The sequence below is a fragment of the Apus apus genome, chromosome 23, assembly GCF_020740795.1.
Source record: "Apus apus isolate bApuApu2 chromosome 23, bApuApu2.pri.cur, whole genome shotgun sequence".
NCBI lineage: Eukaryota > Metazoa > Chordata > Aves > Apodiformes > Apodidae > Apus > Apus apus.
Genome location: NC_067304.1, coordinates 4,387,542 through 4,411,544, shown reverse-complemented (window position 1 = coordinate 4,411,544; position 24,003 = coordinate 4,387,542). Strand labels below are relative to the sequence as shown.

Below are 24,003 nucleotides of genomic sequence, written 5' to 3'. Positions count from 1 at the left end.
TGCATATACTTTTTTATATATATATATATTTATATATATGTGTGTGTGTATAGATATATTACATAAATATATATGTATGAAATAATTTAAGAAACATCCGAGACAGCATGCTGTGCTCTGCTGTAGGGCTGGGAAGGCAGCTGCTGGTCTCCCCCTGCTCTACCAGCTTTGATTCACAAATGGGAACAGTCTTGAATCAAATTAAAAACTGAACACACACGCACACACACATGACATGGTGCAGAGGCTGTGACACTTGGTGATGCTGGCAAGTCCATGTGTCCCTGAAGAGATCAGATCAACTAAAGCTGAAGGAGGGGGAAATAAATACATGGAGGGAAACCAGCAGAGGGAATCTTGCTTGTGCCGGTGCTGTCTCCAGCATCAGGTCCCCTGTGTCTGCCCAGGCCCCCTTGGGGACCAGGGGGACAATGTTACAGCCCCACTCAGTCCTGGCTGGGCTGTGGTGGGTTGGGAGAGGCTGGTGGGTTGTGTATGTCCTGCTGCATTTGCCTTGGACCTGCTTTTTCCTTGACCGTGGGCTTTGCTTTTGCTCCATCCCAGGACTCAGCTTTTTGCCATCTTGGTCTTCAAGGATGGAAGGGAAAAGTCAGCCCCTAATAACCCCCCTCCTCTCTCTCCACAGAAAGTTGTTCTGGAGCCAGGCTTAGTCCAGCTCAATCCTTCCCACTGACAGAAGACCTCTGCAGAAAACTTCCTTCCCATGGACTTTCAGAATAGACTTGACATTTAAAAAAACAAGCCCCCAAATCCTAGAAAAACCCAGCACCCCATAAATGACCAGTTTCTTCCAAAAACTCCTCCTCATTCCCCGTCCTGCCCTCCCCAAACATCCCAGAGACAGATCCTGGCTCCAACACGCCGTGCTCCAAGCCATCCCTGCCGGCTGCAGCAAGGATGGAAGGCTGGGAAAGCGACCCAACAGAAACAACCTGAAGGCTCTTGGACCACTGTGCCCCCTGCCCTCTCCTCTGTGGGAAATGGAAAGCCCCCTGGAGCAGCTGCAGATCAGCTGGAGAACAGGACGTGCTCCAGAAAGTAGGTGATGGAGTCCCAGTGCTTCCAGAGGAAGAAGAGGAAGAGGACGAGGAGGGCGGTGCTGAGGATGCGCATGCGGGTCTTCATGAGCGGGGTGATGAAGTTGGCGATGGTGGAGACGAAGACGAGCAGCACGGCCATCAGGGCCAGGATCACGTTGATGAACTTGCCCAGCAGTGCCCGGGCGTTGGCGTTCTCCACCCCTTCCAGCTGCACCACCTGCTGCTGCTGCTGCTGCAGCTCCAGCTTGGTCACCCGTGTCAGGCAGGACTCCACTGCCTCCTGTCGAGGGACGGCAGCACATCAGGGCTGGTCACTGGCTGCTGCCCCCCAGGGGATGACCTCCCAGGGCTTTTGGTGCTTGACCCATGCTCACAGATCTTGCTGCTGCAACACTTTAATTGCACAGCTCCGGTGGGTGACCACCTTGGCTGGAAAGGGGGTTTTCCTCTGCAGACCCTTGGCCCATGCAATGCCCAAGATGTGCCCAACCTGCTCTGCCCTGGTGCCAGGAACACCTACTGCTGCAGAAATGACCCAAACTGGGACAGCAGGGACTTTGTGTTGGCCCACACGTGGCTCATAAGAGCCCAGCACTGCAGCCCTTCACCTGGAGCCTCTCCCAGGTGCTTCAGCACAGCAGGGACTTGCTGGGGTACAGACAAGGATTTTGGGGACATGGTTTAGTTACCTGCTTCTTGCTGTGAGAGCATCACAGTGAGGACCTCAGTTGGAGGGTGCTATAAAGAGCCCCCCTGTCCACCCTCCCTCCCAGCCCAGGGTCCTTTCCTTGCCCCATGGATGGGGAGTGCAGTGGGGGATGAGCCATCATGCTCCCCTACCTGGATGTCCCGTGCCCTCTCGTAGGACTGGTAGGCCACTTTCTCTTCCATGCTGGCCAGCTCCTGCTTCAGGTTGGTCATTTCATTCTGGTGCAGCTCAGTGAGGTCGTTCAGCTGCTCCTCCAGGCGCTCGTACCTGCGCATGGTGGGGGTGAAGGGGCACTGGGGTGGGCAGGTGACCCCCGTGCTCACAGATTCCCTTTCCCTCCTTCCCCTGACCCTAGGGACATGCCCAGCCCCTCCAACCCACCCCCCCTCCCCCAAAAGGAAAACATTGCATGATCCTCCATGGGAGCGGTGCTGCTGGGGGGTCTGGCAGTGGAGACTGCTGCTTCTTGTGTCCCTAGCGTGCTTAGCCAGACAAGCCCAGGGTGGTGGCCTTCTGGTCCCCAAAATGCCACCCTGGGTGGGGTGTGCTGGCACCCGCCTGTCCCTACCTGTACCGCTCCTCTTGCAGGCACTGTGTCATGTAGGTGTAATCCCGCTGCAGCTGAGCCTTGAGGTCCTCCATGGAGTCCTCCAGGTGGGACTGGCTGTCCTTGATCTCCCGGAGCTCCTCCAGGATGGTGTCGAAGTTATTGTGGTGGCTGTCCAGAGTGTTGGACTTGGGGCTCCCCAAGCCACCGGGTCCTGCTCCTGAGTTGCTGCCACCAGCTGAGCCAGAGGTGGCACTGGAGCACTCGTCATCGCTGCCGTACTTGGGGCTGGAGACCAGGGTGGCACTGCCGCTGAGAGCTCGTGAAGCCTCCTCTGGGTGCCCGTCATCCAACGTGTCCTTCAGGTGGGCAATGTTGTCTGCGCTGCCGAACTTGTTCCGGATGAGGCTGGCGAATTCCCGGGGCTTGGAGACCACGGCAGTGTGGGTGGCCTGGGACAGACCTGAGAGCCCTCCCTTGACACCCTCCACCACACCTCCACCAAACCCGCTGATGCTGGAGCGAACGTTGGCACCTACATCCTTGAGACCCTGGTGCATGTCCCGGAAAACGTCCTTGGGCTGCCGGGAAGGGCCGTTCTGCTCGATCTCCTTCAGCTTCTTGTGGTAGTGCTCCAGCTTCTTGTGCAGCTGCGCGATGGTCTGCGCCGACTTCTGGTTCTTCTTCTCAAAAACCTGCTTGATGCGGGAGGCCTGCTGCTTGTCCGCGTTGTTGGCCAGCTTCAGGTACTCGGCCACGTTGTCATCCCGAGCCTCCTGCTCGATCTTGATCTGCTCGGTGATCTTGAGGATCTTCTGGTGCAGGTGCTCGATGGCAGCTTTTGTCCTGTGTGGGTCAGGGGTGCCATCGGGGACGTCCAGGCAGACGGTGCCGTCGGTGTCGCCGTGCCCGGCGGTGGTGGGCAGGCTGAGCGTGGTCACATCCCCCTTGTCCAGCTGTGAGCACAGAGAGAGGAGGGCAAGGCTCAGCAGAGGGAGCAAAGACCAGGGCAGCCCCCAGGGAGGGAGGCAGGAGAGGAACAGGGGAGGGGGCAGAGGACAGGGAGGGAGGCAGGAGAGGAACAGGGGAGGGGGCAGAGGACAGGGAGGGAGGCAGGAGAATAGTTAACCAGAGCAGCAGTGAGAAGTTTGTGTTTTTTTCCGGCTGGTTGAGCTCCCAGCCACACCACTGGCATCCCAGCAACATGCCAGTTAGAGAGCACAGCAGCAAAAGAATAAACAAATAGGGGTTTAGGGCTGGTTTTGGGCATTTGCTTTCAGCAGGGAGCACCTGCCACCGGGAGCTCGACTTGGACTTTCCACCCTCCCTCTGTGCAGAGCCAGGTGCCCGCGTTCCTGGGCTGCTGGGCACCCGGCCCCAGCCAAGGGAAAAGGAGCAAGGAGCCAAACTGGAACCCAGCAGCAAATCTCCCACCAAACCAGCAGACAGAGCAGGGATTGAGCAACACACAGGTATCTGAGTCTCTTTTTCAGCCTTTGGCTTTTAGCCTGGATGCGTGCTGGAGGGCTTCACCCAGTTTGTGGGTGACTTGGGTGCAGCTCCTGGTCCCCAGGGAGCAGCAGGGGCAGGGACTCCTTTGCTTTCTTTCCTGAAATGCCAGATCCTTCTGCAAGCACAAGCTGCCACCTAGAAAGTTCAGGCACGTGCTGATTTCCATGTTCCAGATGCAAAAATTGGAGCTTTGGGAGTGGAAATCACCTGCTTGAGGCCACACTTAAATCACCAGCAGAGCCTGGACTGTGACCCAGGTCCTGCCTCGTGCTCTCCAACCCGGGCATGATTCTTTGCCACTTATAAAAAACCCAAATCACTAAATCTTCCCAGTTGCTGGGTTTTCTGTTCAGATTCTTATGCAAAGCTCAGTGGTTGTATAAATGGCTCCTGGCTTCTAATTAAGAGCTGCTTGAAAGTTAAATACTGTTGGCAGACCTGAATAATTTCTAATTTCCATCACACTTTCCCCGAATGACCCTTTAATAGGGATAATGCTGCGAGATCATTACATAGGAGTGTGTGATCACCAGGAAATGCCTTGCGCAGGAGGGAGGAATGTTCTCAAGATGCTGCTTCTGAACACTCCCATCTGCAGCAGGTCCCACGTAGGGCTTGGAAAAGCAGGAGCAGGCGCTGCCCTCCTGTTATTTACTCGCATCTCCTTTCCCCCCCAGTGCTGCACCCTGTCGGGAGCCTGGGGGTGTTGATGCTTCATGCAGGGGCTCCTTGTGGGGGTCTTGGGCTCCTTGGGAGGCAAAAGCAAACCAGGAGCTGGGTGGGAGCATCCCCCAGCCCCCTCTCCGTTGCAGCAGGGCTGCTGTAATCTGGGCTGGAGGCTGAGAGCAAAGGGGAAACCCAGCAGCCCCCAGCCTGCAGGCGGATGTGGGACAGAGCTGGGAGCTGGATCAGCACTTTATTTTTTCTATTTAAATAACGTCCAACAAACTTGCAGTTTTCAGCCCCCCCCCCCCCGCCAGGCTATTCTTAGCTGCTTGGCCAGTCTGGGCCCTCCAGCTGCCCAGCAAAGGGTTTTGCTTTGGTTTCTTATCAAGAAGCAGATATTAGAAGTGGCAGGAAACAGACTTTTTACCCAGATGTGTGAGTCTCTGGGGAGTAAGGGACAAACTGACCATGGCAAAGGAAAAGGCAGCTCTGGAGATTCCAAAACGGGAAAGCCCAGCTGGGTCAGTGAAGGGGAAAAGTTGCTCAAACTTTGTTTCCAAGGAGGGAAAAGTTCAGGAATCACTCAAACCTTTGCCCCTGCAAAACCAATCTTTTGAATTTATTTGTGGGGATGTATTTGGGAACAGGGGGAAGGGAGGGCAGGATGGGTGGGGAATGGCATGATTCTGATGCTGTCTGTCCATGCTGATGTGGCTGAGGTGCAAGCCTTTCCCCAAAGCCCCACTGAAAGCTTTGCCCTCTCAGGACTGAACATAGGAAAGCCACATCAGGTTATTGCTTTGAAAACAACAACCAGAAAAAGACAATATTCATCTCTGCAGCATTAACAGACAGTGCCTGCTAAATCCCAGCAAACCTAAATGACTGTGCAGTGGATTTAACCAGGGATTAGTGAAAGCCACACTTTCCCTACATGCAGAAAACCTTCTGGTAGGCTCATGGACATGAAAACACTTTTCCAGCACTTGTTTTCCAGGCAGACTCGGAGGGGAGAGCAGGGGCTGATGTGGGATGCAGGAGGAATGCAGGACGCAGGAAGAAAAATTACTCTTATCAACAGAATTCAACCCAGGAGATCTGAGATATGCAAAAGTCTCAAGCTAATAAGCTGAGCAAACAGTACTTAGAGGGCCATGGCCAGGCACAATTATGCAATGTTGGTTTATTTGCTGCTGCAGGTTTGATGGAAGAAATCCCGGGTGGCAGGTGAGGAGCTCAGGGCTCGGGAACTTGCTTGTGGCCATGGCACAGGGCTGTGGGCCTCCCAGCACACACATGACTGGGAGAGATTTAAATTTCAATTGAAATTATTGCCAAGTTCAGAAACAAAACTCTCAAGACACTTAAGCCCTGAACTGTTGTCTTTTTTTTTGTACCCTGTAGCTACTGGGAAGCGCAGCAGAGTGAGCTCTGAGGCTCCTGCTGCATCAACCTTGAGCGAGGACCTTCCCTACAGAGTGTGACTGTGGTTCCCAGCTGAAATCCAACCCGGGGAAGAAATGGCTGTGGGATGGACAGTATGCACCTTCAAGCATGGAAAAAATAAGCACAATGAGCTGTCGAGGAATGCTGGCAGGCAGGGAGGACCTGAGGGGCTGCTGTGTGCTCCGGCAGCTCCACAGCTTGGGTGCCACCGGGTCCTTGGTGGCCACAGCAGAGATGCAGGTGGGCAGTGGATGTGGGCAGGTTGATTTGGTGGCATCATGAAATGTGGGTGCTTCCATGGCCCCTCTTCCTCAGAGCGCTTGATCAGTGTAATTTGGGACAGCAGCCGTGTGTGTCGGTGAGTGCAATTAGCCCAGCATGGCAGGGGACAGTCCTGTCCCCGTCCCCACGTGCGTTCGCAGCCCCGTGCCTCTCGGAGCCGCGCTGCTATTCCCACCAGGCCGCCTTAACCACCCCAGGCGCTAAAATAGAAGCAGGAGCCCTGACTCACCCTTCCCACCCTCCTTCCAAGCCTGCAGCAGAGCCCGAAGCAGGCAGCCCTGTGCCCCCTGCCTGCTCCCGTGCCACCCCTGGACAGACAGCGGGGTCGGCAGCAGCTGCCCGCGCTAATTTACCAGCCTGACTGTGATTTTTTTTTTCCCTTGCACAACGCAGGGAGGCACACCGAGGGTTTCGGCTCCCAGCGGAGCTCCCTTCCCCTGCGCTCCGCCGGCCCCGACCGCCCCGCTGGGTTTCATTCAACCGAGCGCCAGAAACCGAGGTACCGAAAGCCCCCCCCGCGGGTCTCCCTGCCCATCACCATCCTCTCCGTGGTTAGATTCAAACCCCAACAAGTGCCGGGACCTACCTCCATGGCGGGCAGGGCTGGGTCCCCCGGGGTTAGTCGGCGTGGGCAGCTCAGGCGCGTCCCCGCGGGGTCCCGGGGCGGGCAGGGGGGGCTGCCATGGCAGGTGCGGGGCTGGGGGCAGCGGCGGCGGGCGGCAGCAAAGTTCAGGGGGAGGAGGAGGAGGAGGAGAGCCCTCCCGCAGCCCCCGTCAGGGCTGTCCCCGTGTCCCCGCTGGGTTCCCGCAGGGCTGGGCCGATGGCCGCCGCCGGGATTGCCGAGTCCGGAAATCTGCCGGAGCTGCTACAGCGCTCAGCGACTGGAGCTTTCAGGGCTGTAACGCTAAACCCCCCCCTTCGTCCCTCTGGCGGGATATTCCCACGCCTCCAGCCCCATACGCTGCCGGTGCCCTGACGCAGGGGGTCGGGACGAGCTGTTGTCATCTGCTGTGTCACATAGCAGGACATAAAGCCCGCGAGAGGCAGGCGGAGGGTGTGCGCAAAGCAAAACCCCCGAGGAGCCCGAGGCACGGGAAGAACACAGTTGTCAAGCACGGAGCTGGGCAGCCCGAGGGAGCTAAAAGCCGGGAAGCAGCCGCCTGTGTTGGGTGTCAGCGCTGCCGACCTGTTGGGGATGGGAAAGGCTGCACCGACCCGATCCTGCCACGGGAGACCACGCAGTGCATGGGAAAAACATCCTGCTGACCCACCAGGTACAAGAGTTTGATACTTCACGTGCCATTAAAAGATCTTACATGGGGTGGATGAAAAGCAAGCAGGGGACAACAGGAGGCTCCGGGTCTGTGGAAGCTGGTGCCCATCTAGAGTCACCCTCCCAGGGGCTGCATTTATGCCAGGGCCAGTGGAGCTGGTGAGGGGTCAAGGCAAAGGTCCTGGGTGAGAAATGAGACCTGGAGCTTGTGCGTTTGATCTAGCCCAAGCCCATGGGGATACCCAGAGCAGGGTCGATGCAGCCAGTGCTGCAGGATCAGGCCCAGATCAGAGCAATTGAGGGAAGCAGAGCTGAAGCCCAGAGCCTTCTGCTGGGCAAGAGCAAATCCCTCAACGTGCCCTGTGATGCTGTTTGAAACCTCAAACCAACCGTGGCTGCAGATCAGAGCATCTGTGCAGCTGCAGACAATGGCCTAAATGAGAAAGGTTTGTTTACAGCTCTCAGGTTTAGTTATTTCTCACCAAAAGGCAACAAAACAGGCACAGCTTAGGAAGTATTTTCAGCCACACACTGAATTGTGAGAGAGCAGACCCATGAGCTGATGGTGACCTAGATGCATGTGTAATGGGGAATACCATGCTGCTCCCACAGCTGAGACAAACCTCATGCTTCCCATCATGTCCCAGGCTGCCCCTACATCTGTCTGTACCCTGGAAGTGTAACCTGCTGCATTGGAGAGGTTCTGGGTGTGACACTGCACCTCTGAGCTGGGTATCCTGCAAACCTGAGCTCCCCTAAACCTCACCATGGGCACTGCCCTTGCAACAGCAGCCAAGCATCCCTGTGGGAATGCTTCCAGGAGGCAGCTCTGAGAGGTCTGGGGCAGGGGCTGCCATGGGCTATGGAAGGAAACCACCACAGAAGCAGCAGCCTCTGCTTGGGCTGCTCTGAGCCAGGAATGTATTTCCCTGCTGGCATGGGAAAAGTGGGGATTTGCAAGGGAATTACCCAGGGGGTTAGCAGTGGACTTCCCTTCATCCCTAGCGCCAGCTCTGCTTTAGGAGATTTAGTCTGCTGCTTAGAAGGTGGCAGCTATGTTTTTTAGGCCTGTCTGTAAGATGCAAATTTAGACATAAATGAACCCCAGCTCCCATGCAAAGGAGATCCCTGGATGACTACAAAAATCACAGCACCTTCAATATGTGCTGGTGCAGAATCTGGCCCTGAAAGCCTGCAACATCCTGGTCTGAGCATCTCAACCCAGAGACACTTCACCAGTGGTGCAGCACAAACACACAGCAACTCTGGGACTCAGGCTCTGCCTTCACTGCCTGGCATGGGCAGCAGCTGGGGCTGGGCTTGGTGCAGAAAAACCAGTACCAAAAAAAGGAGGAAAACCAGTCAAGCTGCAGTAGTGTCCTCGACCAGGCTGGGAAAGCTGCATGTGGATTATTTGGAGCCAGGATGCTGATACAGGTGAAGATCTGGAAAGAAGCACTGCTCCTGAACCTCAAGCTGCAGCCTGACCTTCACCTGCAGGTACCACCTTGCTCCACACCCCTTATTCCCAGACATCCTGAGTCCTTGCCTTGCAGCAAGAAGGAGCGCGGAGCGGGGTACTCACAAAGACACCCAGCAGAGAATTTAAGAGCAATATCCTTTTCCCAGGACAGGAGTTGGGAGGATGTGGTTCCAGCATGAGGATGCCCTGGTCACTCCGGCAAAGCACTGGGCTGGTGCCCCATGAGGCAGCCGGATCCTCTCCCTCTGTCATGGCTGTGGTTATGGAGTTGGAGCGGCAGAGGAGCCTTCATCTTGTGCTTGCAGAGGAGGCACCACCAGGCTCTGAGGCAGCCAAGAACAAGCAGCACCGGCTGGTGAGCAGGGAGGGAGCCCGGGGGAGCAGGAACAGGCTGCGGGTGCTGAAGGGACCGGTCCCGCTCCTCCAACTGTGCTGGGAGAAGAAACAGCACCACCAAGCGCTGCCTGGCCCTGCTGCCTTCAAACAGCACAGAGCAAGCAAATGAGCTACCGTGGCTCTCAGGTCCCCATCCGAGCTGGGATGGTGTCAGCACCTCACGGGGCTCTTGGTGGCAGCAGGCAGAGGAGGCCTGGTTCCTCCGTGCCCATCCATACCATGCTGAGCCCAGCATTTCCCAACTCAATACCACATCCTCTGGCTCAGTCACCATCCCTTGTGGTCATAGGGAGGGGACACCTCTGTGGAGATGATTCAGTGACCATCCCTCATGGGTGAAACTAATCGGGGCCCTGCTTACGCTGGGGGAATCTTTTGGAAAAAGTCCCACTGTTGTTGGTACTGGAGGGAGTAATCCTGGGAGCTCCAAATGTGGTGATGCTCTTTCACTTGCTGGGTGACACAGCATGAAAACCACCAGCAGCACCCCCAGCCTGTGCTGCCCCTGGGCTTTGTCACCTCTAACAGGGCGATTGTGCAGCCAGGAGGGATTTTTTGGTGGCTTATATAGGAAGGGTTTTGGGAAGAGGCAGGAAAAGGTAGAATCACAAGGTAGGACCCTGCTTTGCTCATCCTGGCTCAGGAGCCAAATCCTGCTCTGGGCTACAACCCAGCCCCCTGACTGGGAACAGGCAGGACAGACTGTGGCAAGGACATGAGCCCTTGCTCCCCCAACCCTGCCCTGTTCCTCTGGGCATCCACCTCACACACCAGCCGCCTGCTCGGCCCAAATCCCCCACGTTCCTGATGCCTGCTGGAGAGCAGGAGCTGCTGGTGGGCTGGGAACAACAGCCATATGTCAGCCAAGGCTGAGGAACACGATGTCTTTTCCTAGGGGGTGAATCAGTACCAGAGTCTGATATTCTTCTTCTCCTGAATTAATTAAGCAGCAATCTTTGTCTTCACAGCTATTATCTGCTTTTCCCTAACTGCTCCTTGAAGCACCATCCCAATGGGAGTGAGGGAGACAGTTCCCATCACCACCCACCCTGCACTCATGGACTCTCATTCCCCTGCGACACTCGAGGAGATGGAGGCAGAGAAGTGGAAGCCAACCTGGACATGAGTACCTTCCCCCCTCCAGCTTCCTTATTGCAGCCAAGGTCAGCAGTTCCCCCCAAATCCCTTGGCACTTGTAGGGTCTCTGCATGCTGGTGCTCCCCAGCTCATCCCCTCGGGACCCTGCCTGGATGCCAGGGGGATGCCTGGCCATGGAGCTGCAGGGAGGGGGCAGCTTCACACCATCTATTCACTTTTGTAGTCACTGCTGGCCTATTTTAGCTCCTTCCTCTGGGATTTTAACAGCATTTCTTGCTTAGTGCCCTGATGGGCTGTACCAGCCCTTGGAGGTCTGGGCTGGGCTAAGCAGAGTCCCCATCCCTGTCCCCATCCCACTTGTCCACTGGGAGAAGTTCTGGGTAACTGGAGCTGTGGGAGGTGAGAAACCACCTCCCTGCCCTGGAACCGAAGGCAGCTGGATGCCTGTGGGGCTGGAGGGAGCCAGGGCTGAGCTGGAAACACTGCAGCCAGAACACAGATGCCCGAGTAGGGGAGATGAACTTTGCCTGAGTGCCCTGAGCTGCCGGGGCAAGGGCTGAGCTGTCCTGCAGCCTCCTGGCCACCTCTTTGCCCAAAGCCCTCCATGCCCATGGCCATAGCAGCCCCCGGGTGGACGCTCAGAAGGGGTGGGTTTCTCCCTGCTGGCTCTAATCCTCTCACCCTGATATAGCCACTGACCTGGCAGGCATCTAAATTTAGCAGGATGAATCCTGCCCTGTGCTGGGAGCACTGGTGCCCTTGAGGCAGCAGGAAGGTGGGGATGGGGCTGTAAGGTCAGGTCCCCCCTGCAAGGCAGAGCCCCCAGGATGCAGACCACCTCCTGCAGAGGGTCGGCAGGCCTCAGGGGGGCAGAGGGAGGAGAAGGGAGCAGGGAAAGGGCAGGCCGGGGCTACCAGCTCATAAATCAGTGCAGCTTGTGGCTGCTCAGCAGCCGGCCTGGCCCGAGAGCCCAAAGCAGAGACGTGGCACGAACCCCCCCCTGCTCCCCACGTCCCTCCCCTGTGTCTCACGGAAGAAGCATCCGTGCTGGGGGCCAAGGCGGCCGCGGGAGGGCACGGGGACAGCGGTGGCAGCTGGTGCTGTCACTTGCCGAGGGACACCGAGGGCAGGCGGGCAGCGAGCCCGGCCAGGGATGGTCGGCGGGTCCGAGCCGGGGCTGAGCACTTGCATTCGTGACACGTGTGAGCGGATACCCCTGCGAGAAGCCGGCTGGGGCTGCGCACGGACAGACGGACGGACGGACAGACACCCGAGCACGCCGGTGCGGTAACGCTGCCCTCTAACGGCCACCGCTCCCACGGGCTCCCTCCCGCTCGCTCCCCACGGCTGCGGGGGGTGGGCTGGGGGGCTCGGAGCGGCCCCGGTGCACGGCGGGGGCTCACCTGGACATGAACCATCCCGCAGTCCTCGCAGGCGTCCGCGCAGCTCCCCGGCAGCACCAGGCACAAAACCCCGCGGCCCCCCCTGTCCGGCTCCGGCCGCCCCGACGGGGACGAGGGTCCCCCCGGGATGCTCTGTCCCGCCAGCACGGGGCCTTGGCGGACCCCACCGAGGTCTGCGGGGACACCCCACGGCCGCTGCTGCCGGGGCCTCAGCTGCCGTCCCTGCCGGTAATGCCAGGGCTGGCAGGTCACCAGGAGGAGATTAGTGAGGTAAGAAAGCTCTCTGCTACGTTCCCATTGCCACCCGTGCTCCCTGACTGCAGCCTATCCCAGCCACACCACTACTGTCACACGTGCCACCATGTCCACAAGCTGGAGTGTCCTCGTGTGAAACCAACACTGGCCATGGGCTCCCTTGGACACACCAGCACCAACAAACGCCCCCAATACACCAACACCTGCCCTGAATATACAGACACCAACACACATCCCAAGTACACTGACCCCAACCAACACCCCAAAGACACCCCCTTGCTTTGGCTAAGCAAGGAAGCCAGGCAGGATGAGATGCATGGGAGAGGGGCTGCTTGAAATCCAGTGGTGCTCCTGGTACCCATAGCCCCCAAGAAGCCACCCCCCCTGCCCATCCAATGGGCTCACCAGAGATCTGTGCTGGGGCAGAGCAGGGAGCATGTGCCCCACAGGACACACGGCACAGCTGAGGTTCTCGGGGCAGAATCAGCCAGCAAAAACATCAGTTCCAAGCTGTGTGCAACTGCCAATGGGAGCCAGGGGACATCGGGCCACCTCACTGTCATCCCACCCTCACCAGAGCTGGTCTTCACATGAACAAGGTAGGCAGAGGGCAGCAGGGAAGGCTGTGGGGGTGGGGGGGACACAAACACGTGTGCTCCAGGTGGGCATCACCCTGTGAAGCCAAGCCTTGATTCCCAGCTTGGTCCCTGCAGGATGTGTGGTGCTGGTGACAGACCCCCACCTCAGCTGGGGGTTACTGCTTGGTGGTGCTCCCCATGCCAGGAGCTGCCTCCTGGGGGGACTTGAAGGGTGCACAGGATGAGGGGACTGTGCCCAGCCCCAGCAGGGCTCAGGGTGGCCCAGCACTGGTGAGGACAGGAGATCAATAGCTGTTTAGAAACCACTTGCTGAGGCTGAGTGATCCCATCAGGGATTACTCCAGCACGTGCTCAGGTCCTTACACAACGGATGGAAAACTCAGCATGACATTTCTGGGAGGGGGAAATGGCTTTTCCACAGGGGCCCTGGGCACCCCTGGGGCAGCGGCTTCCAAACGTTTTTGGGGTGAATCGGGGAGGAGGCAGAGGTGTCTGAGCCCAGTGGGACAGGGCAGGGGTGATATGAGGCCCTGGCTGGCCCAAAGCCCTGGTGCAAACCCAGGTGGTGAGGTTGGGCAGAGCTGTGCTGGGTGTTCTGAAGCCCTGGGCATGGCAGCACCAGGAGGGCAGGAGGAGGCTGCATTTCCTGAGGGCTATGGAAAAATAATACGGCATGAGAATATCACATAGCTCTTGTTTCTCTAAATAGGTTATTTTTCCACTGCCCCACAAAGGACCCAGTATCGTCTCTCTTCTTATTACTCTTTGTGTCATATGCAGTTAATTATTCATCCCCTTTTCATGGTCTTTGTGCTGCTTTGTGAGCAGACATGGGCCTGCTCTGCTCTTATCTCTCTCCAGGTGCTTCTGGCCCAGTGTGAGCTGCTTTGGCTCCAGGTTTCAGACACAACCCCCCAGGGCTCAGCAGGACCAGGCTCTATGCAAGGCCAATGCCTTTCTTGCAAGGTGCAAGAAATTCTGGCTGCAGATGCTCAAATTAACAACTTGAATGGCTCCTGGCCCTGCTTGAGCACTTGGTCCAGGGCAGGAACTGCCAGGGAAGAGTTGGGGTGCCCTGATTTGCACACTGTGGAGGGGAGACTAGGGGACCTGGGCAACTGTTTCTTGTAAATATAACAAGTGTCTGTCCTCTGGGACCAGATTTCCCAGGCATGGTGGTGGTCCTGTCCCCACATGGCTATTGCATGGACACTGGCACCCACTGCAAGCTGTGTCAGCTGCAGCTCAGTGCTGAAACTGCCAAGTGAAAACAGAAAGAAAAAGTATCTGGTTGATCCTCTTTCCATTAGCTCAGAGGGCAACAGAAGTGCCCTGGTCAGATTTCCCTCTTGGAGACTTGGTGCCAAGGAGAGAAGAGCTGCTGGGTGGGGTAACACCTGCTGCTGTTTTCAGGTAAATTGGGGGGAAAAAAAGAGGTTGCATCTCAGGGCTGCAGAGAGGGCTTTTAGAGTGTGACACCCCGCCCCGAGATCCAAGGGGGAAGGAGAGAAGTTGACACGGAGAATCCCACTAGCACCCAGAGCAGCTCTGTGCTGTTCTCATCTCAGCTGTTTCATCCTTAATGAGGCTAAACACGGGATGGACAGACCAGCCTGTCAGCTCCACATGAGCCATTTGAGAATCACTTCGGACAGGACCAATATGCAGCTGCTGGCCCCACCCTTGCAGGTGCCCAAGACCCCCTCCAATCCCACCCCACTGTCACACAGCCCTTCCCAGGTCCCTTTCACTCCCCCTCAAATCCCACTCTGGGCATCGGAGCGGGGCATGTCCCTGCCTTCACCTCCCCACCAGGGGAACCTCAACCCCAGCAGCCTCCAGACCAAGGCTCACTCCAGGGTGCCATTTGCCGTGCTGCACATCTGCTGCCCCAAGGGACGGTCTCCTCCTGACAGCATTTTGAGGTGCACCCAGCCCAGCCCCCTCCCCAGATGGGCTGGTGGCCCCAAACCACTTGTCAGCAGCCTCACCTTATCGGCCAGGCACTCGGTGTCCTCGGTGAGCAGGTAGACAGCCCCGCTCTCAGCCAGCAGGATGGCAGTGTCGGTGGTGGAGGAGGACCTGGGGCGGCCCTGGTGCTGATGCAGGATGGCGGTGAGGCTGCTGTCCTGGGGGGCCTTGCGGAGGAGGTGGGGACTCCCTTTCTGGGGCTCCAACGAGCCGCTCTTGGCTCGCCGGCTGCCGCTGTGCAGGCTGGTGCCGCGCTTGATGGAGGGGCGAGAGCGGATCTGCTGCAGGACGCGGTTGAAGGCGGTGGGCCGGGCGGGCAGGTCGTGCAGGGACACGGCGTAGGAGACGCGGTGCATCTCCGGGGACCTCTCCTTCTCGTCGGGGGAGTCGTGGTCGGACGCGCCGTAGGGTGGCGGCAGCGACTCCTGCGAGTTCTGGTGCTCCCGCTCCCGCGACCGCCGGCGGCTGTGGAAAAGGTGCTTCAGGCCATGGCCAAACATGGACCCTTCGGAGAGCTGCTGGATTTTCTGGAGGAGAGGAGAGAAAAGAGCCTGTTGCCGGCAGGAAGGGACGGCATCGCCCCGCTTTGGCAGAGGGGACACCGCGCTCACGCCGAACCAAAGTGTGAAGCTCCAGGGGCTAAAGAGCTTCTGGAGGGCTCTGGGGACTCCACGCCAGCCCAAAGGGATCTGCAAAAGGGAACAAGCCTTGGTGCCAGCTCTGCACTTTATAACCATGGAAATTATTAAACATGAGTAGCTGGTTGAAGGCATGCAGAGCTGAGCACACCGGCTCAGGTGTGCAGCTCCAACAGCATGACCCAAGCTGGGGGAAGGTCTCCTGGACACCCCCAAAAGGAGCAAGAGAAGCAGAAAGACCCTTCAGAGCAGCAGAGGGAGGAGGGTGCCTGCCACAGCCACCACCAGGTGCCATGCAGAGACCCAGCCCTGCAGGCAGCTGGAATGGATCAGCTCTTTTCTTAGCTAGAAAAGCTGTGGCTGCTCCCAGCCTTGGAGCCTCAGCCACCAACATGCTGCCAGGAGCCACCTGCTCTCCAAAACGTGCTCCAGGAAGGATCAGGCCGGGGATTTTCCATGACCTGCAAGTGCAGCACAGAGCAGGATGGCCTTGTTTATGGGGGTGAAACCAAATCTCATGGCCCAGTGCCACCAAACCTGGTCTCTGCTGGACAGGAACTGGTTTTCAGCAGGAGATGGGGTCATGCTGGTCCCCCAGATACCCCTGGGTCTTCCTCTCCCTGAGGGCTGAGACTCACGTTCCCACGGAGCACACGGCTTTTCTCTTTCTGGGAATGGGGGTGGATGCCAGCCATGGCCACAGTGAAGTCATGCAATATGGATGGTGGAACAGATCGTGCTCTTGATTACAGCTGGGTCAGCCGGGAGCAGTTTCCCTGCAGTCACTGAGACACCCAGATTTACATCCACGGGAGATTTTGGCTGAGTGCCCTCCACAATCCCCTGTCTGAGGTAAACTGGGGGGCAATGGCATGGGCAGCAACTTCCAGCATCTGCAAAGAGCTCAGCAGATCCCAGCTCCCTGGTCCATCACAGATCCCAGGCAGAAAACAGATGATCTTGGGATGTCAAAAGATCCTTTTGCCTCCTGAAGCAGCCTCAGCTGCCAGGAACCCCACAGATGACAAGGCATGAGTCTGCCTTGTTGCTCGCTGTCTTGATTTTGGAGTCAAGCCAAGCACCCCCCTTTTGAGGACACCAATCCTGACCCTGCTGACGTTGAGGGGCATCTCACCACGGATTTACTGTGGCTGGGTCTCTCCCCAGGGATGCTGGTTCCCGTAAGGGTGGCACTGCCATTTATTCATGCTTGAAAACCCGGGTGAAGTGGGCTCTGACCCACGAGCTCCTCAGAACCCCGGTGGACTCTTGGCAAAAGCCACACATTTTAGGAAAAGCAGTGATGTTGGAGACATGACCTCCAGGAGATGCAGGATTTCCTGGCCAAACAGAAAGGGCTCCATCTCCTAAAAACCCCAGGCATTAAAGCCACAATCCATAACGGCCTAATTCTTCTCACACCTGTAATATTAACAAGGAGTCAGCAATTAGATCCTGTGTCACTGAGCACTACAGGCAAAGCCTTTAATCCTTCTGTTGCCCATTCATAATTAACATTTCCAGCTTTTTGGGTTTTCCTAAGAAATATAAAATAAATCTACGGTGCAGAATCGCTACTTCAGGAAATTGTGATTTAAATTTTATTCTATTTATAGAATCTCTATGGAAACAGAGACAGCATTAGATAGGTAATAACTATAAATCCACAGATTTCTAACCCCCTTGCCTTGAATGCAGAGTTAGCCCTTTAGGAAGTCCAAGTGAAAAGAAACAACCAACTCCCTGCCTTGAGGGTAAAGTGAAGCTGGTAGTAAAGGAGAGGATGTTTTCCCAGCTCCAGCTGGAGGTGGGTTCTGCAGGTAGGGCTCCTGGCAGGGCAGGAAGGGATCTGCACGGGAAAAAAGGGAAGCAAAAGAAGGAATCCCAGCCCTGCTCTCCTTGAACCCCACCAGACCGAGGGCTTGTCACGCTAAAGGCTTGTCTCCATTAAAGAGTGGTTGGGAGTGGTCACCACGAACAAGCTGCTCTGCAATGGTTATCACAGAGAATTTGCTGATGTAAGAACTCTGTTTTCTTGTGTTACTCTGGGATATTACTGCACTTCCAAAGCAGAGGCATTTTTCTGGCATGAAGCCACTCGTGGCTCAGAACAGTGTGTCTGCTCGGGCTATTTTGGAGCAGCCGTTGCTTAATAACTAATGCAATGGATATAGAGATTAATTTTTAGTGTAGACAGCTGTAAAACACTAAGATTAATGCAAAAATATCTTCGTTTTCTTTGTCCTTTTCACTAATGCAGCCAGAGTCTCCTGCTCAGCTACGGGGACTTGCTCCTGTGGACTTCAAAAGAGCAGCTCCTGCTTCCCATCCTGGTAAGTGGATCAGGGTCAGTCCAAGGCACAGGGTTTGGCTGAGCACGGTCACACTCCCTGCCTCCTCCTTGTGAGCTTATCCACTGATGGAAACTAATTGCTAAAATGAGAGAAGACAGGAGGGGCTGCATGAACCCCTGTGCCCATCCCATTGCCCTGCCTGCACCAAGAGCAGAGTCCTGGCCCTTCGGGGACAAGCCAGACCTGGCCATTTTAACCCAAACCAACATATCTTGCAGAAAACCAGTGCCTTGGGTGACTGTTTTGCCTGGGATGCTGCTCTTTGGCAGTGTCCCATGGGAGAACTGGGTGCTGCCCTTGCCAGGGCTGTGCTGGGCTCTCCAGGACTGGTGTTCCCAGACAGTCACACAAACCTCCCAGTTTCTCCCTAAATGGTTTTCCAGCTCTGCTCTGACACCCAAACCTCTTCCTCACCTTTCAGATGCACAAAGAGGAGATCTTGTTGCCATGACCTTATAGCACAGGCACATGCTGAGAAGTCGTGCTGAATTATTATGACTATTAATTATTTATATCCCTGGCCTGCCCAGAAGCTCCAGCCAAGGCTCTGCAGCCCTTTAGAGACACTGCACAGACACAGTAGAGGACTGTCCCATCCCATGCCATCCTTTCTAGTCCATCCCATCTTATCGTGGGGCAGAGTTATCCCCACGAGGTGCCCCTGGCAGTCCTCTCTTGCACCCCGAGCCCCCCATTCTGCTGCTCCTCCTGCTGCCACAAATGCCACAGAAAAAGTATAGATGTTCTAAAATGGAAAATAAAGCACTCCCCCACACACGCTTCTCCTCTCGGGGACAGGATGAGAGAACAAACATGTGACAAATGTTAGTCATGTTGTTTAATGCACTACTGAAATGCTGGAGTGACACTCAGCTCCTTAAACGCCCTCTGGAGTAACATCTGTGGGGCAGGCACCTGCTGCCCAGAGGTGGCCCCAGCCTGGGGGGGCTGCAGACCCCCAGGAGCTCCTGATCTAGGGGGTATTTACAGAGTTAGATCCCTGCTGCTGGTGCCAAGAGGAGGCAGATGTGCTCCCAGGGGGATGACACAGTGAGTAGCAGCCCACCCACCGCTTCTCCCACAGCTGTCACCTCTGCATCTCCTGCATTGACTGTGGAGATGCTGAGTGCTGAAAGTGGGTGGGAAGTGAGGATGGGGACCCTAGGGGACGGGGCTAGGGCCGTAGGCAGCTGTGCACAGAGTGCTTGGCCTCAGCCAAGTGGTCCACACAGACAGGAGCCTGTGTGTGCTGGAGGCATCGTGTGGCTCCCAGGAAAGCTCTTCCCCTCCACGGACCCCGGGGAAACTTGCTGTCCCAGCTGTACCCAGCCTGGAAGGATGCTCTTCTCCTCTCCCTGGGGGCCAAGGGGGTCCTGGGGTGCAGCTCCACAGTACTGAGAGGGGGGACCCACTGGGGTTCCTGCCAGCAGCCCCAGAGCTTTTGATGAGAAATGCCCTGGGGAGGTGATGGATGCAGCTCCTCCAGGGACTGCGCGGCTCCTGCTCGAGCTGCTTGACAACAGCTCCATCCTCCTGCCCGCAGGGGAGCCAGCTCACCTTGGCAGTGTCCTTTCCAGACCAAAATATGCCTGGAAAATTGTTCGTGTGAGGGATTAAATATAAATGCACCTGAGGGTTTAGAACAGGTGACCTTTCTGGGGAGGAGGCAGCCTCCCCATCCTGCCAGCCTGCATGGGCATCCCCATGGGGGAGCCTCTGAACCACATCGGGGGTCTCCACCCCCAGACCCATCTCCTCATAGCAAGGAACTTTTGAGAAAATTAAACTACCTGAGTGGGCTTGACCTGCTATGAGGAATGGGAGGCTAATGCTTCACCCTGTCCCCTTCAGCCACCCCCATCCCAAACCTTTTGCTAAGAGCAGGACCTGTGCCAGGGACTGCATGACCTGTGGTGGGACCTGCCATTGTGTTTCATCTCTCTTCTCCCCAGGAGAGGCTCCCCAGCTTCAGAAGACGTTTCCCAGCTTCAGGAAGCCCAGAAGAAGCTTTCTGTCCATGAATACGAGGTTTGGATCAGACCCTGGGAAGAGGGAAGAGCTTAGGCAAGTGCCTCTGGACTCCTGCTGATCTTGGCTTTCAGGTTAAAAGGATGGAAATGTAGGAGTCATGAGGACCAAGACTGGGAAACCGGAGATGGAAATGATGTAAGGCTTCAACTTTCAGTTCGTGGCCAGATCAGCCCTTTGGGGAAAATGGAGAGAGGGACAGACCCAGGGAAAACAATCAGCTCTGAGCTGCTGGGGGAAAATGGGAGTGGGACTAAGTGGTGAACTCCTAAGTGGTGGGACACCCCAGCAGCCACAAGAGGCTGGATGTCTCCTCCTGCAGTGTTTTGTATGGATCCAGTCACTCTGCTGCAGAGTGCAGAAATCCCTGCCACCCAATATATTTTTGAGCAGAACTATGTGTCATGCATCTGCTTTGCTCCTTGCCAGAACTTCTTATTTTTTTTTCCCCCCTAACGGAGCCGTCGCTCTTGACAAAGGAGCTGGAGCCAGGGAACAGAGACCTGCCCCAGGCCTGCTGGGGTTCAGGCATGGAGGTGACACAAGGCAGGCTGGTGTTTCCAAGTTGCCAGCCCAAATCTATTTTTGGCTGGCAGCAAACACACAAACAAAAAAGCAACAAAAACAAACCCCAAAGTTTGCATCTGATGCTTGCTCACCAGCCACTGGGAGATGAACCTGTGGGTCTGGGGCACTGTGCCAGCTGAGGGGCCACGGACCAGCTTGTTTGAGCCCACCCCAGGGTGGCAAACACAGTGTAGCTCCAGAGAGGGCAGGAAAGCTTTAAGATTATATTAATGATGCCACTAATTGTAGCAACAGGAGGTGAAGTGGCTGGCTGGGTGGTGTCTGTGGCGGGGCCAGGCAGAGCGCCCAGCTCTGCCGCGGAAGCTGCGGGCAGCACCCAGAGACAATTTTTCATGTGTCCTGCAGGTTTGAGGATTGATTCCACGCGGGCAATTAATTGCTGAGCTACAAATGCCTTTAAAGGTGAGCACCACGAAGCAAACCTGCATTAGGGTATCGTACCCACGTCGATAAAATCGATGGGGATTTGGCCACTGCTGTCGCTGCGAGCTGGACCAGGCTGCAGCCCGGGCTGAGCTCCAACTCAGAGCTGCATGTTGACCAAGGGACACCAGGCCTGGTGGCCATCCCCGTGGTAAGATGCAGCTCCTTTTTCCCCATGCTTCCCCTCTTTCTGACTCACTGTGCAGGTGAAAAGAGCCCCGGGTGAGATGGAGAGAGGCTGGGGATGTGCTGGATGGGAAGCAGCACCTCGGCTACACCAAGTCAAGTCTCCTCAAAGTAAGGGTGTCCCACCCCACCGAGCCTTGCATGGCCCTGAGCACCACATCCCCATGGATGTACCTTCCCCTGGCATGGGGCTGTCCCCTCCAGCTGTTTTTAGGTCAGTAACAACAGCTGTACATCCCGTCAGCAAAGCCAAAACAGCCTCAGGAGCAGGAGCTGCTGCTCAGACATCGAGGAAAAGGCACCACATGTCGCAGGAAGCAGCGTCCCGTGGCCACGTGGCTTCTGGTGCTGAAAGCAGCAGAGTTCTACAGGAGTGGGGATTTTCATTTCCTGCCTGCCTTTCTGGAAGGGATCCATGCAGGCATGGCAGCAGCCTGGCAGTCCTGACTGTGCTCCCCAGCTCCCGTGTGACCTTGGCCATGCTGGTAAGACCTTCTAGGCCAAGCAGCAGCCTGGAATGCTCCACAAGGGTCTCTGTCCAGACCTGGGTGACGAGGGACATTTTTTACTTTTGTCCAGGTCTTTTGAAACCAATGAGTGGAAGCAGCACCTCTGAACCTCCACGGTGTGACCACCACGTTGGCTTTGTCAGCACTGCCATGAGCTCTGCCCATGGCACAATGTGCTGCACAGCCTGGAAACATCAAAGTCACCAGCAGGGAACTCACCTCTGGAACACCAAGCCCCCCTCTGCACCTATGCCAGTGAGACCCTGTTGATCATCTGGGGCCCAGATCCATCCCATTTCCAAAGCCACAGGGAATATCTGCCCAATTTCAATCAGGACTGCCCCATCCTGCCTGCCTGCATCCCAGTCTGTATCCCTGCCTGCATCCCTGCCTGTATCCCTGCCTGCACCCCTCCTGCATTCCTGCCTGTATCCCTGCCTGCATCCCTGCCTATATCCCTGCCTGCACCCCTGCCTGTATCCCTGCCTGCACCCCTGCCTGTATCCCTGCCTGCACCCCTGCCTGTACCCCTGCCTGTATCCCTGCCTGCACCCCTGCCTGTATCCCTGCCTGTACCCCTGCCTGCACCCTGCCTGCATCCCTGCCTGCATCCCTGCCGCCGGGGACCGGCTGCCTCCCCTCCCGCAGCTCTGCAGCGCCGCGGAACTTGTTTTCCTCATGAACCGGACACAGCCCGAAGGCACAAGGAGGAGCAGCCTCGGGGCCGTTTCTCCCCCGCTGCTTCCCGGCTGCCGCAGCACTGATCCCCCCGGCACGGCTGCCCCCCCCAGCATTCCCCTCGCAGCCGGCGCTGGGGTGAGTTCGGTGGCTCTTTACCGGCGGTCTGGGCAGCCCCTCTGCAGGGGGACAGTCCTGTTACCCCAAAAAAGCCTTCTGGGGTGATAGGAGGCTGCTCCAGACCTGCCGCGGGGTGTGACCCCTTGCCAAGGGTGGGTGGTGTCACCAGGGTCCTCCTGCCTCTCCCACTGCTGCCCTGTTATTGTCACTGCTCTTGGTGGCCAGGCTGCAGCAGGGCCACGGCCTCGCTGGTGCCCGGCCCCGTGGGCGCTTCTGCAAACCTGCCACCAGGCATCCCGACCCTGGGAGGTGGTACCCACACCCCAGGGACATCCCCTCCTGGGGAGCATCCCCAGGGCAGGAGCATCCCCAGCCTGGGACCTCTTCATCCCAGGGGTGTCCCCATCCCATGAGCATCCTCATCACAGAAGCATCCCCATCCCAGGACCATTCCCATCCCAGGAGCATCTTCATCTAGGAGCATTCTCACTGCAGGAGCATCCCCATCCTGGGACCATCCCCATCCTGGGACCATCCCCATCTGGGACTATCCCCATCCCAGGACCATGTCCATCCCAGAAGCATCCTCATCCAGGAGCATCCTCATCCAGGACCATCCCCATCACGGGGCCACCCCCACGTCCTCCAAGGTCACACCTGTAGCAGCGTGGGGCCCAGGCTGTGGGGACAGCGGTGCCCCACCAAGGCGGACATCCCACCGGTAATCCCACTCGGATGCTCGCCGCACCGCTAACACCGTAGGCTGCTTGCCCCACCGACAGCCCCACCGTTAGATCTGAAAGGATCCTCGCCCCTCCGCTGACCGGGATGCTCTCCCCATTGCCAACCCACCGGTACCCCCGGGGCCGGTGCCATCGCCGCTCACCTTCAGGTCGGGGGGCTTGGTGCGTGGCGGGGGGACCGCGCCCGCCTCGGGGGCCGCCGCCTCCCCGGGCTTGGCCTCCATAGCGGCGGGACCGGGCGGTTCCCCCGCGGTTCCGGGGTCCTCCTCGGACTGCTGCTGCAGCTCGTCCGACCGGCACCGCTTCATACCGGTGCGCCGTGCCCCGGGGAGGCGGCGGGGGGGGGTCCTAGGGCGGCGGGCGGCGGGCGGGCGGCTGCTGCGGGGCCCGCGGGCTGCTCGCCCCCGGCCCGCCCGCCCCTGCCCCTGCCCCGCCGGGCCGGGCGGCGGCGGCTCCGCGCCGCGGGGGCTCCGCGCCCGCCGGCATCAGCAGCGGCATCCCCGGCGGCGGGCCCCGAGCGGCGGGCCCGGCCAATGGCGGCGGGCGGCGGGCGGGGCGGCGGGCGGCGATTGGCGGCGGCGGCGGGAGCTGCCGGGGCTGCCGGCACCGAGCGACATCCCGGGGTGCCCCCCCGACCCCCCCCCCCCCCCCCCCTATTCCCGGGACGCCGCCCTGCCTTTTGTTCCCCATGAAAATAAATATGTATTTAATTTTTTTTTTTAAAGGTTTATTTTGCACCCGCCGTTGTTTGTCTCTTCCCGCGGGGCTCGGCCCTTGTCCCCGGCCCCGCTGCTCCCCGGCCCGCCCGGCCTCGGCTGCCCCGGGGAGGGCTCGGGAGGCCGGACCGGAGCGCTGGGCTCCCCCCCCAGCCCCCGCAACCCCCGGGCCCGCCGGTGTCCCCGGGAACTACAGCTCCCGGCAGGCCCCGGCGCGGGGTCCGCCCGCCCTCCTCCCCCCGGGCCCCGCGGCGCCCGATAAAGGTTCCGCGCCGCTCGCAGCGCGTCTCGCTGAGGCGCCGGCCCCGGGGCGGGAGGC

General features: G+C 57.9%; 2 protein-coding genes across 13 annotated transcripts; one reads left to right on the top strand and one right to left on the bottom strand.

Annotated features, from left to right (window-relative positions):
- Positions 1–23,609, bottom strand: TMCC2 (transmembrane and coiled-coil domain family 2). Of its 3 annotated transcripts, XM_051638895.1 has the most exons (5): positions 23,112–23,609; positions 14,722–15,228; positions 2,339–3,273; positions 1,902–2,037; positions 1–1,341 (listed from the first exon to the last, which is right to left on the bottom strand). In XM_051638895.1, exons 1-5 carry the CDS (start codon positions 23,274–23,276, stop codon positions 1,030–1,032), a joined length of 2,055 nt encoding a protein of 684 aa, XP_051494855.1. In that variant the 5' UTR covers positions 23,277–23,609; the 3' UTR covers positions 1–1,029. The 3 variants fall into 3 exon arrangements, with proteins under 3 accessions (XP_051494855.1, XP_051494854.1, XP_051494856.1); XM_051638894.1 differs by lacking the exon at positions 23,112–23,609 and having other exon boundaries at positions 14,722–15,474; XM_051638896.1 differs by lacking the exons at positions 14,722–15,228; positions 23,112–23,609 and adding an exon at positions 6,810–8,991.
- On the top strand, positions 10,942–23,268 carry LOC127393619 (uncharacterized). Of its 10 annotated transcripts, none has more exons than XR_007891510.1 (9): positions 10,942–12,146; positions 12,581–12,730; positions 14,041–14,143; positions 17,600–17,672; positions 19,646–19,859; positions 20,655–20,711; positions 20,939–21,029; positions 21,163–21,403; positions 21,498–23,267. XR_007891510.1 is itself a non-coding variant. In XM_051638897.1 (4 exons), exons 1-4 carry the CDS (start codon positions 11,883–11,885, stop codon positions 14,759–14,761), a joined length of 948 nt encoding a protein of 315 aa, XP_051494857.1. In that variant the 5' UTR covers positions 10,942–11,882. The 10 variants fall into 10 exon arrangements, 1 of the variants encoding a protein (XP_051494857.1); XR_007891507.1 differs by having other exon boundaries at positions 10,942–12,730; positions 19,646–19,721; positions 19,796–19,859; XR_007891508.1 differs by having other exon boundaries at positions 10,942–12,730; positions 21,498–21,682; positions 22,620–23,261.
- Positions 23,610–24,003: the final 394 nt, after the last annotated feature.

Excerpts from the sequence above, each read along its gene's own strand:
- LOC127393619 (XM_051638897.1), top strand. The coding sequence starts at position 11,883 with ATGAACCATCCCGCAGTCCTCGCAGGCGTCCGCGCAGCTCCCCGGCAG. Across the intron at positions 12,147-12,612 it reads ACCAGGAGGAGATTAGTGAG|AATCAGCCAGCAAAAACATC; the intron begins GTAAGAAAGCTC and ends TTCTCGGGGCAG. Across the intron at positions 12,731-14,040 it reads CTGGTCTTCACATGAACAAG|CTCAGAGGGCAACAGAAGTG; the intron begins GTAGGCAGAGGG and ends TCTTTCCATTAG.
- TMCC2 (XM_051638894.1), bottom strand. The coding sequence starts at position 15,474 with ATGCCTTCAACCAGCTACTCATGTTTAATAATTTCCATGGTTATAAAG. Across the intron at positions 3,274-14,721 it reads CCGAGTGCCTGGCCGATAAG|CTGGACAAGGGGGATGTGAC; the intron begins GTGAGGCTGCTG and ends CTGTGCTCACAG. Across the intron at positions 2,038-2,338 it reads CTGCAAGAGGAGCGGTACAG|GTACGAGCGCCTGGAGGAGC; the intron begins GTAGGGACAGGC and ends CACCATGCGCAG.